Raw genomic sequence first — 13,643 nt, 5'->3', positions numbered from 1 at the left:
TCTTCACATTTCTCTATCATAATGAATGAACTTTAACTAAAACTTGAGAAGTAAAAACCATGTAAAATGTTGAAACAACACACAAAGATCCACCATATCTTCAATGGAAATTATGTATTTATTGATATTCCATCATAATCTTGGCAACAATTTCTGATCTCCTCCTCCTACTACTTCTACTTGCTAAAGAACTATTTCTCCTATCCTCTTAACCTTTACAAATGAAAAGGCCAAGCCTTATATAGACTTCTTGGTTACAAAATGAAGGACCTAGATTGATTCTAAATCAATGGCCAAGACAATTCAATGCAATCCTAAAGTGAAGTAGTTACAAAACTACCACCTTCATACATTTAATATCATCCAATGAGAAAATTACATGCTTTGAATGTACGTCCTTTTAGGGAAAGGACCAATGAAAAATAAGTTGTAGCATTATATTAAATGTCTTCCACATGCCAACTTGTTGATGAGTTAGGTTCAATGAATCCGGACATGCTAACTTGTCATTATTTGGTTTGATTTAGATGGGTAGGCACCACATCAGCTTACGTATCTTGTAAACTTTCTTCCTTCATCACAAAGAAGTCCTTGCCCATTCTTCATTAGTGCTTGTCTTGAAACACCACCTCACAATCATTCTTGAAAATAAAGAAAGCCCCTTGGATTAAAGTTATGAATGAAACCATTATGTTAGTTTTGAAATTGCTTAAAGTTAAAAGGCAAGAAATTTTTGATAAGTAAATGAAAGACCAATCCTGCATTTCCAATTTATCTTGAAGATCCTTAAAATAAGATGCTTAACAATCATTCTTCAAGAAAAAAATGCAAAACAAATTGTAAAAGGACATCAATAGTTCACAAATTTTGCTTCACCAAATCCTTCTAAAATCTGGAAATAGCATTTTTCACGTGAAACTCTTATGGAGGTGATGTCCCAAATTTGGAAATGATGATGTTTAAAATCTGTAAATGCATAAGAATTATGGAAATTATGTTCCAGGTCTGAAAAAAATGCTCCTTTTTCACTCAAATGCTCTGATACCAAGTGTTGAAACTAAGTAGCTTTGGTAAGATAAATGATTGAATGAGAGACTTCATTTATCTCTCATTCAATCATCTACCTTATCGATGTAACTACAAGCTAATGGTAGACTTCATGATTGAGTGAATAAACTTGTTATAATCATCTTTATATGCATTTCATAGTCCAAGCATCGGATTGCACATTTCGACTCTTGAACATCATTACCAATATGTCATCGATCGTGCTATGACCATATTTCTTATGCTGTGGTGTGATTATAATTAAGCAGATCGGATTTATGTTATCTATCATAGTTATCATATGATAGCACCGATTGATGTTGTCATATGATAACTACGATAGTTATCGTATTGCACTTGCATCATACCGATTTGTTATCGGTTGTTATAATAATAAAATAGCATTCGAAACATACCGATTTGTTATCGGTTAATATAACAATTAAATAGCATTTGATTTGAACCGATAGTTATCGGTAAACATCTTAATGAATCGGTGCTTGTGAACCAATCAAGACATGTCTTGATTGGGCATATCAAGAGACATGTCCGGTCAAGGCATACCTTGATCGTTGGGCATCACACATATATATATATATATATATATATATATATATATATATATATATATGCCGTGAGGAATGCTGCAGAGATCATCGAAATCAATAAATGTTGTCTACAGCAATCTGCAATATAAGAAAGAACAGTCAATACAAACAGTAAAAGAATATATATATCTCTTAAGCATTGAAGTAATTCAATAAGAAAGTAAAAGAATATCTAAATTCTTACAACTTCAGATTTTGAACATAAATTTGAATAACATTTACAATATGTATGCACATAGTATACATTCATGCATCCGTCTATGTATGTATGGATGTATCCATGCATGCATGCATGTAATATGGAGAATATAGATGTGATTACCATTTAGATTCTGGGTTCTGTTTGATGAATTTTCTCATTGCATTCAGGTTAAAGACAGGGCACTGAAGGACTCAGAGCACATAGAGACAAAGTTTAATGCACTACAAGCTGCTTTCTCCCCTTCAAGCTTTCTCAGGTAAAATTTATGTACATGCATATTGCAATCAATTGATTTGTTGATACTGACTTGCATTCTTTATCCTACAAACTTCCACATTCTTATTGGAAAATTTGTTAACATGTTTCACTACACTTGATTTATTGAGGACAATTTTTATTCTTCTCCTGATTTTTCATGTACTTAAATTGTCAAACAAAAGCAAAAATGGATAATGATTTCACATTCCTATGCAAAGTAAAACATATTACCTAATTGTCATTTATATTGATGAAGCCAAGTAGAACATCAAAATTTTTGGAGGCAATTAGTTCAGATAAGATGCAGTTTGCCTCAGGCATATCATATATCCTTTCAAGACTACATTATGTTTAGAATTGGGGCTTCCAACAAAGATCATGAGTCGTTGTTTGTTGGTACAAAACAAAGTTGCTAGCTCTTTTCAATTTCTTAGATGTAGACCATGATATATGATTTCAAAAATTATAAAGTCAAGTTTGGGATACTTGGAAGTCTTTTCTAGTGAATAGAGGTTTAGAACTGCAATCGGACACATGCGGTTTCCCATCTTGCTTTATCATCATACCAATAAATTTGTTTTGTGTGCTGGATGACAAATTTCAAAGACAAATCACAAATTTCAAAGCCAAACATAGTTGTCTGCCAATTTTTAAGGCATCAATCTGGTTATGAAGGAACACTATATGCTTTTTAGTCCGTCTGAAAATTAGTTTGTTGCATGGTTACACAGTGCCATTGTACTTATGCGAAATTGTATACTTTTTTGTGTTTTTGTTGGGTTTGTATAAGTGAAGCATAGAGTTTTGGAGAGTGAGCAAGAGAGGCTGGTTTTGGTTTGCATGCTTGTGTCCCTTGCTTCTTTCTTTATATTGGCTTGCAATAGGGCCATGGGATTTTTTAATCTTTCTTGCATTTATTGTGATAGTTTTTAGGGATTCTTGCCCCTTGGGCAGCTCCTTTTAATCGTGCCCAAGTGTATCACTCTGACTGTGAATGCCAAAGCGTAACAAATTGGAGCAAGCAATGGCACCACCAAGAAACCTCAAAAGTTTTCCCAGTGTATTCCATAAGGTATGTCTTTTGCTAACCCACCAAATGTTCTTCCAATGCTTAATTTTGATAATGGATTAAAACTGTTTGAGGCTTGAGCAATTTATGTTCGTTGGTTATTTTGTTGGCCATGTGTCATTTGAAAGCATGCTCTTCAACTAGATAAAATCTATGTGGGTTCCCCATTAGGTTAAGTTGGATGTCATCCAAAATTTGACCAAAGGCTTCTTTCTCTTTTTCTTTGTGGAAGTCAACCATACAGATGTAGTCCCTTGTCATGGGCCCTGCTACGTGTTTAGCTTGTAGTGTTCAACTAGCAAGGTTTTAGAGTGCTTGTTTGGCATGAATTTCAAAGTTACCTCTATCATGTTCGTCTACCTTTAATCACATTGGTTCCTCTCTTGAGAGGGTTGTATGTGTTGAACATGAAAAATTCTACTTTGCTAGGATGGAATGTAGAGTGTGTAGAGATTGACCTCACCTAGGATTCTAAAGGAACTGTTGATAATAAACTTATTGATATGTGTGCCACGTGCAACATATTTTGTATATCAACCTACCCAACACTTGCTTCTTGTGCGTCTAACCAAAAATTAGAGACTGCACTCTAGGTACACACAAGCCCAAATTAGCTCCAAGCTAGGTATTGAGGTAGAAAAATTTAAGATGAGTGGACTAACTTTGGATATTGTAAAATTGGTTCTAGTGGGGCTCAAAAAAATTCTTAGTCCAACCCTAGACCCAACAATAGTTGCCAAGACTAGGACTTCAATGCATGGTACCCTTAGGTTAGTGACAAGGCAAAATGGCCTGCAAGGTCCTCTTGGTCTTAGGTTAGTGATAAAGCCAAGTGAGTGGCTGAATTACAACTAGTTCTTTCTTGACCTTTTTGTGAATGCATCAAAGAGACTAGTAAGCCTTTTTTTTAAGAAATCCCCTTCTAATGAGTATTCTTTCCTTGTTGGTTCAGGGAATTTCAATTGCACCACAATGACCTTGCAGCCCTCCACGAGAAGTTGAGGAAGGCGAATATATTCATCTATAAAGCCTGATGCAATTTGAGGCCTTCACTCAAAATGCCAAAATGGTTACGAGTATAATAGGTTTTCGCATTGTAAGGATTGGAATTTAATGATATTTCCCTAGAACCTCATGCATCGTGAATTGCATCTCATCTAATGTGATGGGTTTGACAAACCCAAATTGCAAATCCATGGTGTAGGATTTTCAAATGAAATTCATATGGCCAAATGGTATCTATTTCAATAGTAATCAAAAGGGACATAACATTCATTAATGCCAAGTGGTGACCCATTATGTTACCCACAACTGTGACCCTGCTAACAAAGCCTTATGGGTTTTTTTTAATATTGACAACCAAGGATTCGGCTTTCTAAATATCTATGCCTTGAATGATGTGGTTGAAAGCATTGAAATAGAAATCACAAAAAGAATCATGATTTATTGTAGAAATCTTGAATTGCTAGGTTTTGCAATTTTTTCCCAAAACCATTGCAATTTTTTGAATAAATCACAGTTTATGAACTTGTACAATTTTTTTTTGCATAATTTCCAAAACAAAGCGATCAGAACTTTAAAATTTCATTTAGACAGGGTTCTAACGATAAACTTCGAGTAGAAATGTGTCAATTCCTAAATGGAAAAGTATATCATCCAATTCCAATGCATGCCAAATTGATAGATAAGGATAAAAATAAAAGGATCCAATTGATAAATTGACCAAAATCTTACAATGACAGTAAGGATTCAGTGGTGAACTGTCCAGGATCTTTAACTGAAACAAACTTTTGGCAGTTAATCGCCCAAGGTCTTTAGTAGAAATAAACAAACTTCTCGCGATAAACCATCCAGATATAACAATATTGGATTTTGACAAAATATCTGTACTTCAATTGATCATTCAATAAACCCAAAGAATTAAAATCATTGCTCAAAAAATGGAAACAAATTGATACCTTTGTATGATAAGTTGAAACCCAAATAGAATGATATAAGCATTGTAAAATACTCAAAAAATGTTTTAACTGAAACCCAAAATGCAAACAGGAAGATAAACTACTATTGATTAGTCTGAAAGCCTCTAAGGAGGTGTATGGCCCTTCATTTGGACTGGTACAGCTCAAATTATTCCCATAACGGCTGTAATTAGTACTCGTGATGCATGGAAGTTGATAATAAGTATAGACCGACAAAGAATGTCATAATTTCTTATCAGTCACTGTTGTTGTCCAAACTCAGAATGTACGACTTCATTAAAATTAGAACAGCCTCTCAAAGATGACTACTGGATGCTGATATTAGACTCGAGAGTGTAACATGCTAAAATAAAATAAAGCATTTATTCATAAATGTAATCATGCTGAAACGAATATAGCCGTTAACATGAACATTGCAACTTAACATATAAAGGAAGAGAGATTTTTTTTTTATATTTTGAGATACAATATCTAAAAGTAATTACATTGATCTAAACCAAACATAAACATAAGATAAGAAAATAACTAACATTGCATTAAATGAAAGAGAGAGTTTAAAGAGTACATTTCATCTGATGCTAACTTTCTGAACTTCATAACTTTATCAAGATACTAGTGAGGAGGGAAAGTATCATTAGGGCGCTTTTCCGCCCAACCACGGACTTACTAGTCTCCTGTGCCATATCCAACTGGATTTGCCCGACCCTTCGCAGGGAGGTAACGGGAAGTGGAACTTAATGCCATCTGAGACTTGGTGTTATGGACGTACACATGCTAGTTGGCCATACACTATGGGTAACCCCCAACTAGTATGACGCTCCTGACTAGAGGTGTATCTGGTACTGATGATTTGACAGTTGCATGCATTACGCAACACCACCTTGGCCAAGGTTTAACACTGCAAGCACGAATTAACGCGTTGTCAATGATCACCACCCTTCTCGGCATAGGTCTAGGGTCAAATGGGTTCAACTGAACTCATAAAGGAACTAAGACCAAACATATGTTTAGCGTTCATTTGTTATCAGTTTCAGTACTCTTAAAAGTTACCGTTTATTTCTTCTCATTTAGTTTGCAAAGGTTGTAGTGATACAACTAAATCCTTGGAATGGGAAAGTAGGGGGGCATAAGAGCCACCAGCTGTACATCCAACTCATAAGTATGGAATATAAGCCATGCCTGACATGTCTTTGCTGTCTTGGCATCTTGAGAGTAATCTCTCACTGGTGATGCTATCTGCACCGAAGTACAACGCTGCCCTTCTACCCACTACCTTCCTAGACTAGGGAATTAGTTTATTTCCTAATCTAGAGATGATAATCTCAATTAGAAAGGTTGTTTGATTCTGCTGTTTTGATGTTATTTCAGACTTAGACAAATCTGAAAATGCCCATTTAAGAGATAATAAATCTTCTTATATCAGTTCTTAGGAAGAGCACCCTCTCTAAACTGAGGGTTAAGATTATAAATCTTTCACTAGTTTACTCTGCTGATTATCAGTTATAAACCATACTGATATTTGCTTACCATTATATGTTAATGTACATATACAAGTATATACATTTACAAATACCTTCACATACTTGTTAAGTATTACCAGTTACTTCCTATAACAAATTTTTTCTTTTTTAAAAAACAAAAAGTGACATGCTGTTCATATTCAAGGGTTTTTCATTTGAATTCTCTCAACAGTGTTAAGACTGCTGCAACAATCTCAAGATTTATAACAGTGAGAATTTATTTTACAACTAGACGAGATATATGCTGAACCAGAAATTCCATTAAAGATTTCAGATAAATACAGAATACCCTCAATTTTATGAAAAATACAGAGGTTCTGTTGCTAAGGAAGAAGCTGATAGCTGAATAATAACAGAATAAAACGTTCATTTCCTTTTATTTACAAACTACCCAAACCCTACTCAGTATTCATGAGATTAACATCATGCTGGTTGTTAATAATTGTTTTTAGTGGAAAAATAGTAACTTATATACTCTTTAAGACTGCAGAAGGATTTAACCCCTTATGACTTTCAAAGTAATTCTCTAAACTTTAGCAAATTGCACACAACAGAAACATTTCTGTATTTCCTTCCACCATAATTTCGAAATTTAAGAAGCAGAGATTAAACCCATTTTCATTCCTCTCTATTTCTAAATGGGAACCAATATACCCGATTCCCTACGTATGGCTCAGATTTAAACATTTCTCTTATTGCACACAAATTGAATCAAAACATTTGATTCTATACGAAGAAATAAAACAAACACCACTAACTGGGTTTTTGGGATAATACATGACCTGTAAAAGATGGAATACGTCTGAGAATGTGTTCCAACACTTTTCTTTTTTTTATCAGACCCTCTGCTCTTGAAAATGTAGAGCAGAAATTCGTAAATTGTGGCAGGATTTGATAATTTGCAGAGCCGATATTGGTAGATACGCAGAGAAGAACCCCCTTTCTCGTGGCTACCAAAAGGTTAAGAATGCCTCGTTCTTTTTCCACATTGGCTTAAGTATTCCAAAAACGGTTTTCCTCCTGCCATACACCCTAATACCAGGCTGAATCCCAAATCCGCTAGGAGGAGTCACGCTATGCGTGCTTGCTTCCTCACAAGATTTGCATTTTGGCTTCCTGGAGAAGCCTCTCGGCTCACACCGAAAATGCCCGATCCAAAAATATCTTTCCTTTCATATTGATAAAAATAATGAAGTGTTTGATAATCTAGTATTAAGTCCCTTTATTCAATTGCCCGGTAAAAATTATAACTTGCTCAACAAATAATATCAGTGTAAATGAGCATAGCGCTAGGAATAAGGGGGTGAAAATGTTTTGTTTACTAGTCTTTTCTTTTAAGTCACTAATACCTTTAGTGACAATAGGATGGGTTACTTTATAATTAAATAAATAACATGGTATTTACCCTTTCCTTTATTTTTAGGGTTACTTAACTTCTCAAGAATTTTGCATAATATATTCATATATTTACATATATGAATATATATGCCTTAGGTATGCATACCTATGGGGTCACGTATGCTGTCGGTATACGTACTCTCATATTCATTCTATGCCTAAGAATCTAAGATGTATATATTGATATATATACATACATAAATATATTTACCTGATGAAACATGAGCCTCTGTGAGATTTAATTGATAATTAATTAAAAAAGTTTCCTTTAAATAATAATAACGAGTTACCTCGAATGTAATAAAAAACCTAGGGTTGTGAACCCTAAAACCTCTGCACGGACCATCTAGGGTTATTTGACGCGACGACCAACAAGGTTTGACAAGGTCAATCATAAGTCTACCTGGCTCAGGGTTAGAGTTTCAGAAGGCATGAGTTCTTTCTTCCTTTAACCTCCCGACCTGATGATACTTTCCCTCCCTTCGTGGAGGACGACGATCTCCTGCACACACTTGGCCAATTAAATCAGTTAGATCCAAAATCTTGTCCTATTCTGACATTTCATAATTCATCGACAAAGGTAAAACATCATGTCACAATGTTAACTATCAATTCATCAATTTTCCAATTAAGATTCATCAAATCATCATTATAAGCATAGTTGACATCATTCAGATATGCATGAACATCTGAGCATATTCATTTAAAGAAAGCATGAAAAACTAGGGCACATTCATTCCATTTAAATGTGAAAACTAGGGCACATTCGTTCAAATCAAACATGAAAACTAGGGCACGTTAAACAAGTATAGCATAAATGCACTAGGGAAAACATATATCATGGCAAAATCACAACATAATAATAACTAGGGCACAAGTGGGACGTAATATATCCTTCCCCTTGTGAATCATCGTCCTCGATGATTTTAAGTATCATTAAAACAAATATGAACATAACATTGTTTATCCAGCATTAAAAACAAAATAAGTTTCTTTGTTGAAAACATTAAATAAATGAGGGAAACAGTGATAGATTTCATTATAATCCTCCCAGGTGGCACTGTCCTCAGTGTATTGGTCCCACTAGACCCTGCACTGAGTAACTTATCTGTTACGTAAGCGCTGCTTATGTACCTCGAGCACCTTGATTGGCTCGATCATGACCACCCCTAGGTCCTGTACCTGCAAGGAGTTCTAGTCAATCATATGTGCAAAATCTGAAACATACTTTTTCAAATAGGAAACATGAAATACATCATGCAACCGGGCAAGAGCTGGTGATAGAGAAATTTTGTAGGCAACTGGGTTAATTATTTCCAGCACTTCAAAAGGCTCACATATCGTGGAGCTAGTTTGGAAGACTTTCCAAATTTTATGCTACTTTTGTTTGGTTTCACCCGTAGAAGCACTTTCTCTCCCACTACAAATTGTCTGGGAGTACGCTTTGTATTTGCATAGCTTTTTTGCTGATCGTTAGCTTCTACTAACCTTTTTCTGATCATCTTAACTTGCTCCTCCATTTTTGAAAGCATTTTTGGACTGAGGGTTATCCTATCTTCCAACTTATCCCAACTGATAGGAGTTCTACACCTCCTTCCATATAGTGCTTCGAAGGGTGCCATCTTAATGGATGACTGGTAAGAATTGTTATAGGCAAATTCGACCAAAGGAAGATAATCCTCCCATTTGTACTGCTGATCCATGCAGTACATTCTTAAAAGGTCCTCTAAAACCTGGTTGACTCTTTCTGTCTGACCATCTGTTTCAGGGTGATAGGCTGAGCTAATGTTCAACTGAGTTCCTAAAGCTGCAAATAGAGTTTGCCAAAATCTGGATGTCATTCTAGCATCCCTATCTGAGATTTTTTTCTCTGGTACTCCATGTAACCGAAATATCTCTTGCACAAATTTATAAGCTATGGTAGGTGCTCCATCTAATAAGTTGCTCGGTATAAAGTGAGCCACTTTGGTTAATCTATCCACCACTACTAGAATGGCATTATGTTTGTTCCTAGACATAGGCAATCCCTGGACAAACTCCATGCTGATTATCTGCTATTTCCAGTTAGGTACCGCGTTAGGTTGTAACAACCCTGCTGGGTGTTGATGTTCAGTCTTAACTCGCTGGCATTCAAAATAGCTAGCCACAAACCTTACGACATCCTTTTTCATTCGTTTCTAGAAATATAAAGGTTTGATGTTAGCAAGTAGTTTAGTTACTCTTGGATGTCCGAAGTAAGGTGCGGAGTGTATTTCCTTCAACACTAATTTTCTCAATTCGGTGCACTCAGGTATATACATCCTACCTTGGTATCTTAATAGTCCATCTATTTCAATTCGAAAATCTTCATACCTTGGATCCTGGGGATCTAACCGTAGAGCTTCTTTTACCTGCTGGTAAAACCTATCCTCTCCTAACAACTATAGGACACGGCTCCTGAAATTTGTATGCACTGCAGTGATGGCACTAATATGGCGTCTAGGACTCAACGCGTTTGCCACTTGGTTTTCTTTACCTTTGATGTAACTGATTTCAAAATTGTAATCCGAGATTAGTTCTAACCATTGTCTCTGTCATGCATTGAGATTGGGTTGAGTGAAAATATATTTCAACCCTTGATAATCTGACTGTAGCTGGAATGGTTTGCCTAGCAAATAGTGACGCCACATTTGCAAAGCATCCACTATTCCTGCGAGCTCTAGATCATGCGGTGCATAGTTTTGCTCATTATTTTTAAGCTTTGTGGACTCATAGGCAATTACTTGTCACTACTAAGAGTTGGTCATCTGGGTCTGGCACTTTTAGAATTGGAGCTGTGGTCAATTTCTCTTTAAGGAGTTCAAAAGCCACTTGGCATTTTTCAGACCTCTTAAATCTTTTGCCCTTCCTCTGCAATGATGTGATGGGGTGTGCAATGCGCAAAATGTTCATTACGAACTTCCTGTTATACCCAGCTAACCCCATGAAGCTTCTTACTTCATGCACATTCCTTGGAGTTGGCCACTCAGAAATGGCTTTAATCTTTGCCGAATCTACTGCTATCCCCTTGGCTCAAATAATATGCCCTAGGTATTGTACTTCCCTTTGAAAGAAGTTACACTTGGATAATTTCCCATATAGCTTGTTTTCCCGCAAACGCTGGAAAATAATCGCAAGTGTTGCAGGTGCTCTTCTTCATTCTTGGAGTATATCAATATGTCATCCAAGAACACCAAGACAAATTTGTCAAGGCAATCGTGAAATACGCTGTTCATTAAGTTCATGAAAGCAACTAGGGCATTGGTGAGTCCAAATGGTAGAACAATGAACTCGTAATGCCCATAACGAGTTCTGAAGGCAGTTTTATGGATATCCTCATCCTTCAACCTCAATTGGTGGTACCTTGATCGCAAATCGATCTTGGAGATGACCACTGCTCCATGCATTTGATCAAATAAATCATCAATGCAAGGTAGAGGATATTTGTTTCAGATTGTCAGCTTTTTCAACATCCTGTAATCTATGCAAAGTCGGAGAGTCCCATCTTTCTTTTTGACAAAGATTACTGGTGCCCCCCAAGTCGATACACTAGGTCTTATCAACCCTTTGTCCAAAAGTTCCTGAAGCTGAGCCTTTAACTCCATCAACTTGACCGTGGTCATACGGTAAGGGGCTTTGGATACTGGAGCTGCCCTTGGTACTAGTTCGATGGAGAAATCAAATATCCTTTTTGGCAGTAAACCAAGCAGTTCTTCTGGAAATACATCCCGATAATCCTGAAGGTAAGGGTATTTCTGAAGAGCACACGGTTATATTGAGAGGGGGGGTGAATCAGTATAACAACAAATTTTACCAATTTAAACTCTTTCAACTTCAATCACAATTATATAGCTTATCTCATTAACATATTCATTGCATACCAACATTCATATGTGATCTAACTAATATGAACACTAGTAGAACACAAGATATATACGTGGAAACCCTTACGGGAGAAAACCACGGCAATAAATGCTTTTATATAAATCTTCTTTTACAATGTTCGTAGGCACCAACCCCTAACCCCGTTTGTGAGCACCAACCCACTGGAAGCACCAACTCCCAAATCTGAATTTGTGAGCACCAACCCACTGGAAGCACCAACTCCCAAATCTGAATTAGTGAGCACCAACCCACTTCATATAAATCTGAATTCCCATCTTGACAATGTTGCTATCTCAACTGATGATGGACAGTTTAATCTTTTGCATATATTCTTTCCTCACAAGCATATATTCTTCTTCATAAAACTGTTATATTATCTTCCACAAATTCTGCTGATAATTTCTTCATACATCTATCCATAAAGTCTTCATAGATTTGCCCTTATGTTCTTCACAATTCTACCCTTATACTTTCTCCAGTTTGCTTCAGATTTCTGCACTTTATTCAAGTATTATTTATTAGATTTCTTCGTAAACTTGCCTTTACACTATTCCTTTTTCTCCTGATTACACATACATTACGCACTACTCACAATACACAAGACTGGATTATATAGTCTGTCTTATTTTCAAACGACATGACTATTCATTTGTCTCCTTACGTGAAAGGTCACATATCCTTTCACAAACCAATTAACAAATATTTGTTACAACTATAATGAACAGATTCATTAGTCATATCTATATTCGAACTGATGTCTTTATAAATTAATTCTTTTATATGATTTTATTCAAATATCCATCGATATTGTTATTATTAATGTAGTTGCGCTTCATAGTAGCCACCTCGTCACTTGCGTTGACAGTAGTCAATGTTTGGTGTTGTTTCTCGTGAATCTTCTACCTGCCACCACATTCCATTGTCCCGTCATATTTAAAATTCTGTAATACGTAGAATGACTACGTATTTTCTGATTACCATCGTTTCATCTTCATAAAATACGTTCCATCTTTATTTCCACGTTCTCCTTAAAGATTGAGAATAATATAACTCTATATAGTATGTATTTGCTGCTGACAGTGTTAGAATGGATTCTGGAAATGTTTTGGTCCTGCTGTATCGTCTGTTTACTATGTTTGTATGATAAATATTAATCAGTTTCTTTTCATTCTTTAACCACGCACCATATCATCCTACGGGTGGCAAGGAGTGTTGACCAATGTCAATAATGACTCATCAATTAATGTATATCTTACCTTGCACCTTTCCATAATTTATAATGTTTATTTTATATTTTTGATTGCCACGTATTCATCATTATTTCAAACTGAATGAATTAACCACTGTCTTATAACACTTATACATGGGATTAATTTGTCTTTTAGTGGGGCTGTATTATAAGGAGGTGGGCCCCATAAATCTTGTCTTGTAGTGGGGAATTTTGGCATAAGGAGGTGGGCCCCAAAACAATTTATTATAATTTGCCACTCTTCTTAACATTAATTGCTGCACCTAATAGACCACCTTTTCTATTTAATATATTTCTTATTTGTCTGTAACTGCTGCTTAAGGTTTATTGTTTATATTATTAATATAAACAATTCCAATGTCTGTATATATACATATATTTGCTGTCTCTATATATATGCTGCTGCCTTA

General features: G+C 35.7%; 1 protein-coding gene across 1 annotated transcript in view; it reads left to right on the top strand.

The window, feature by feature from the left end:
- Window positions 1–13,643, top strand: part of LOC131045104 (uncharacterized) — a 153,384-nt gene that overhangs the window by 65,513 nt on the left and 74,228 nt on the right. The window contains exon 4 of the mRNA XM_059217490.1: window positions 2,025–2,113. Coding sequence (XP_059073473.1) covers window positions 2,025–2,113 — 89 coding nt within the window. The remainder of the gene's footprint in view (window positions 1–2,024; window positions 2,114–13,643) is intronic.

This window comes from Cryptomeria japonica, chromosome 3, assembly GCF_030272615.1.
Source record: "Cryptomeria japonica chromosome 3, Sugi_1.0, whole genome shotgun sequence".
Lineage (NCBI taxonomy): Eukaryota > Viridiplantae > Streptophyta > Pinopsida > Cupressales > Cupressaceae > Cryptomeria > Cryptomeria japonica.
Note: the sequence above shows the minus strand (reverse complement) of the source record. Positions and strands in the feature narration are given on the sequence as shown.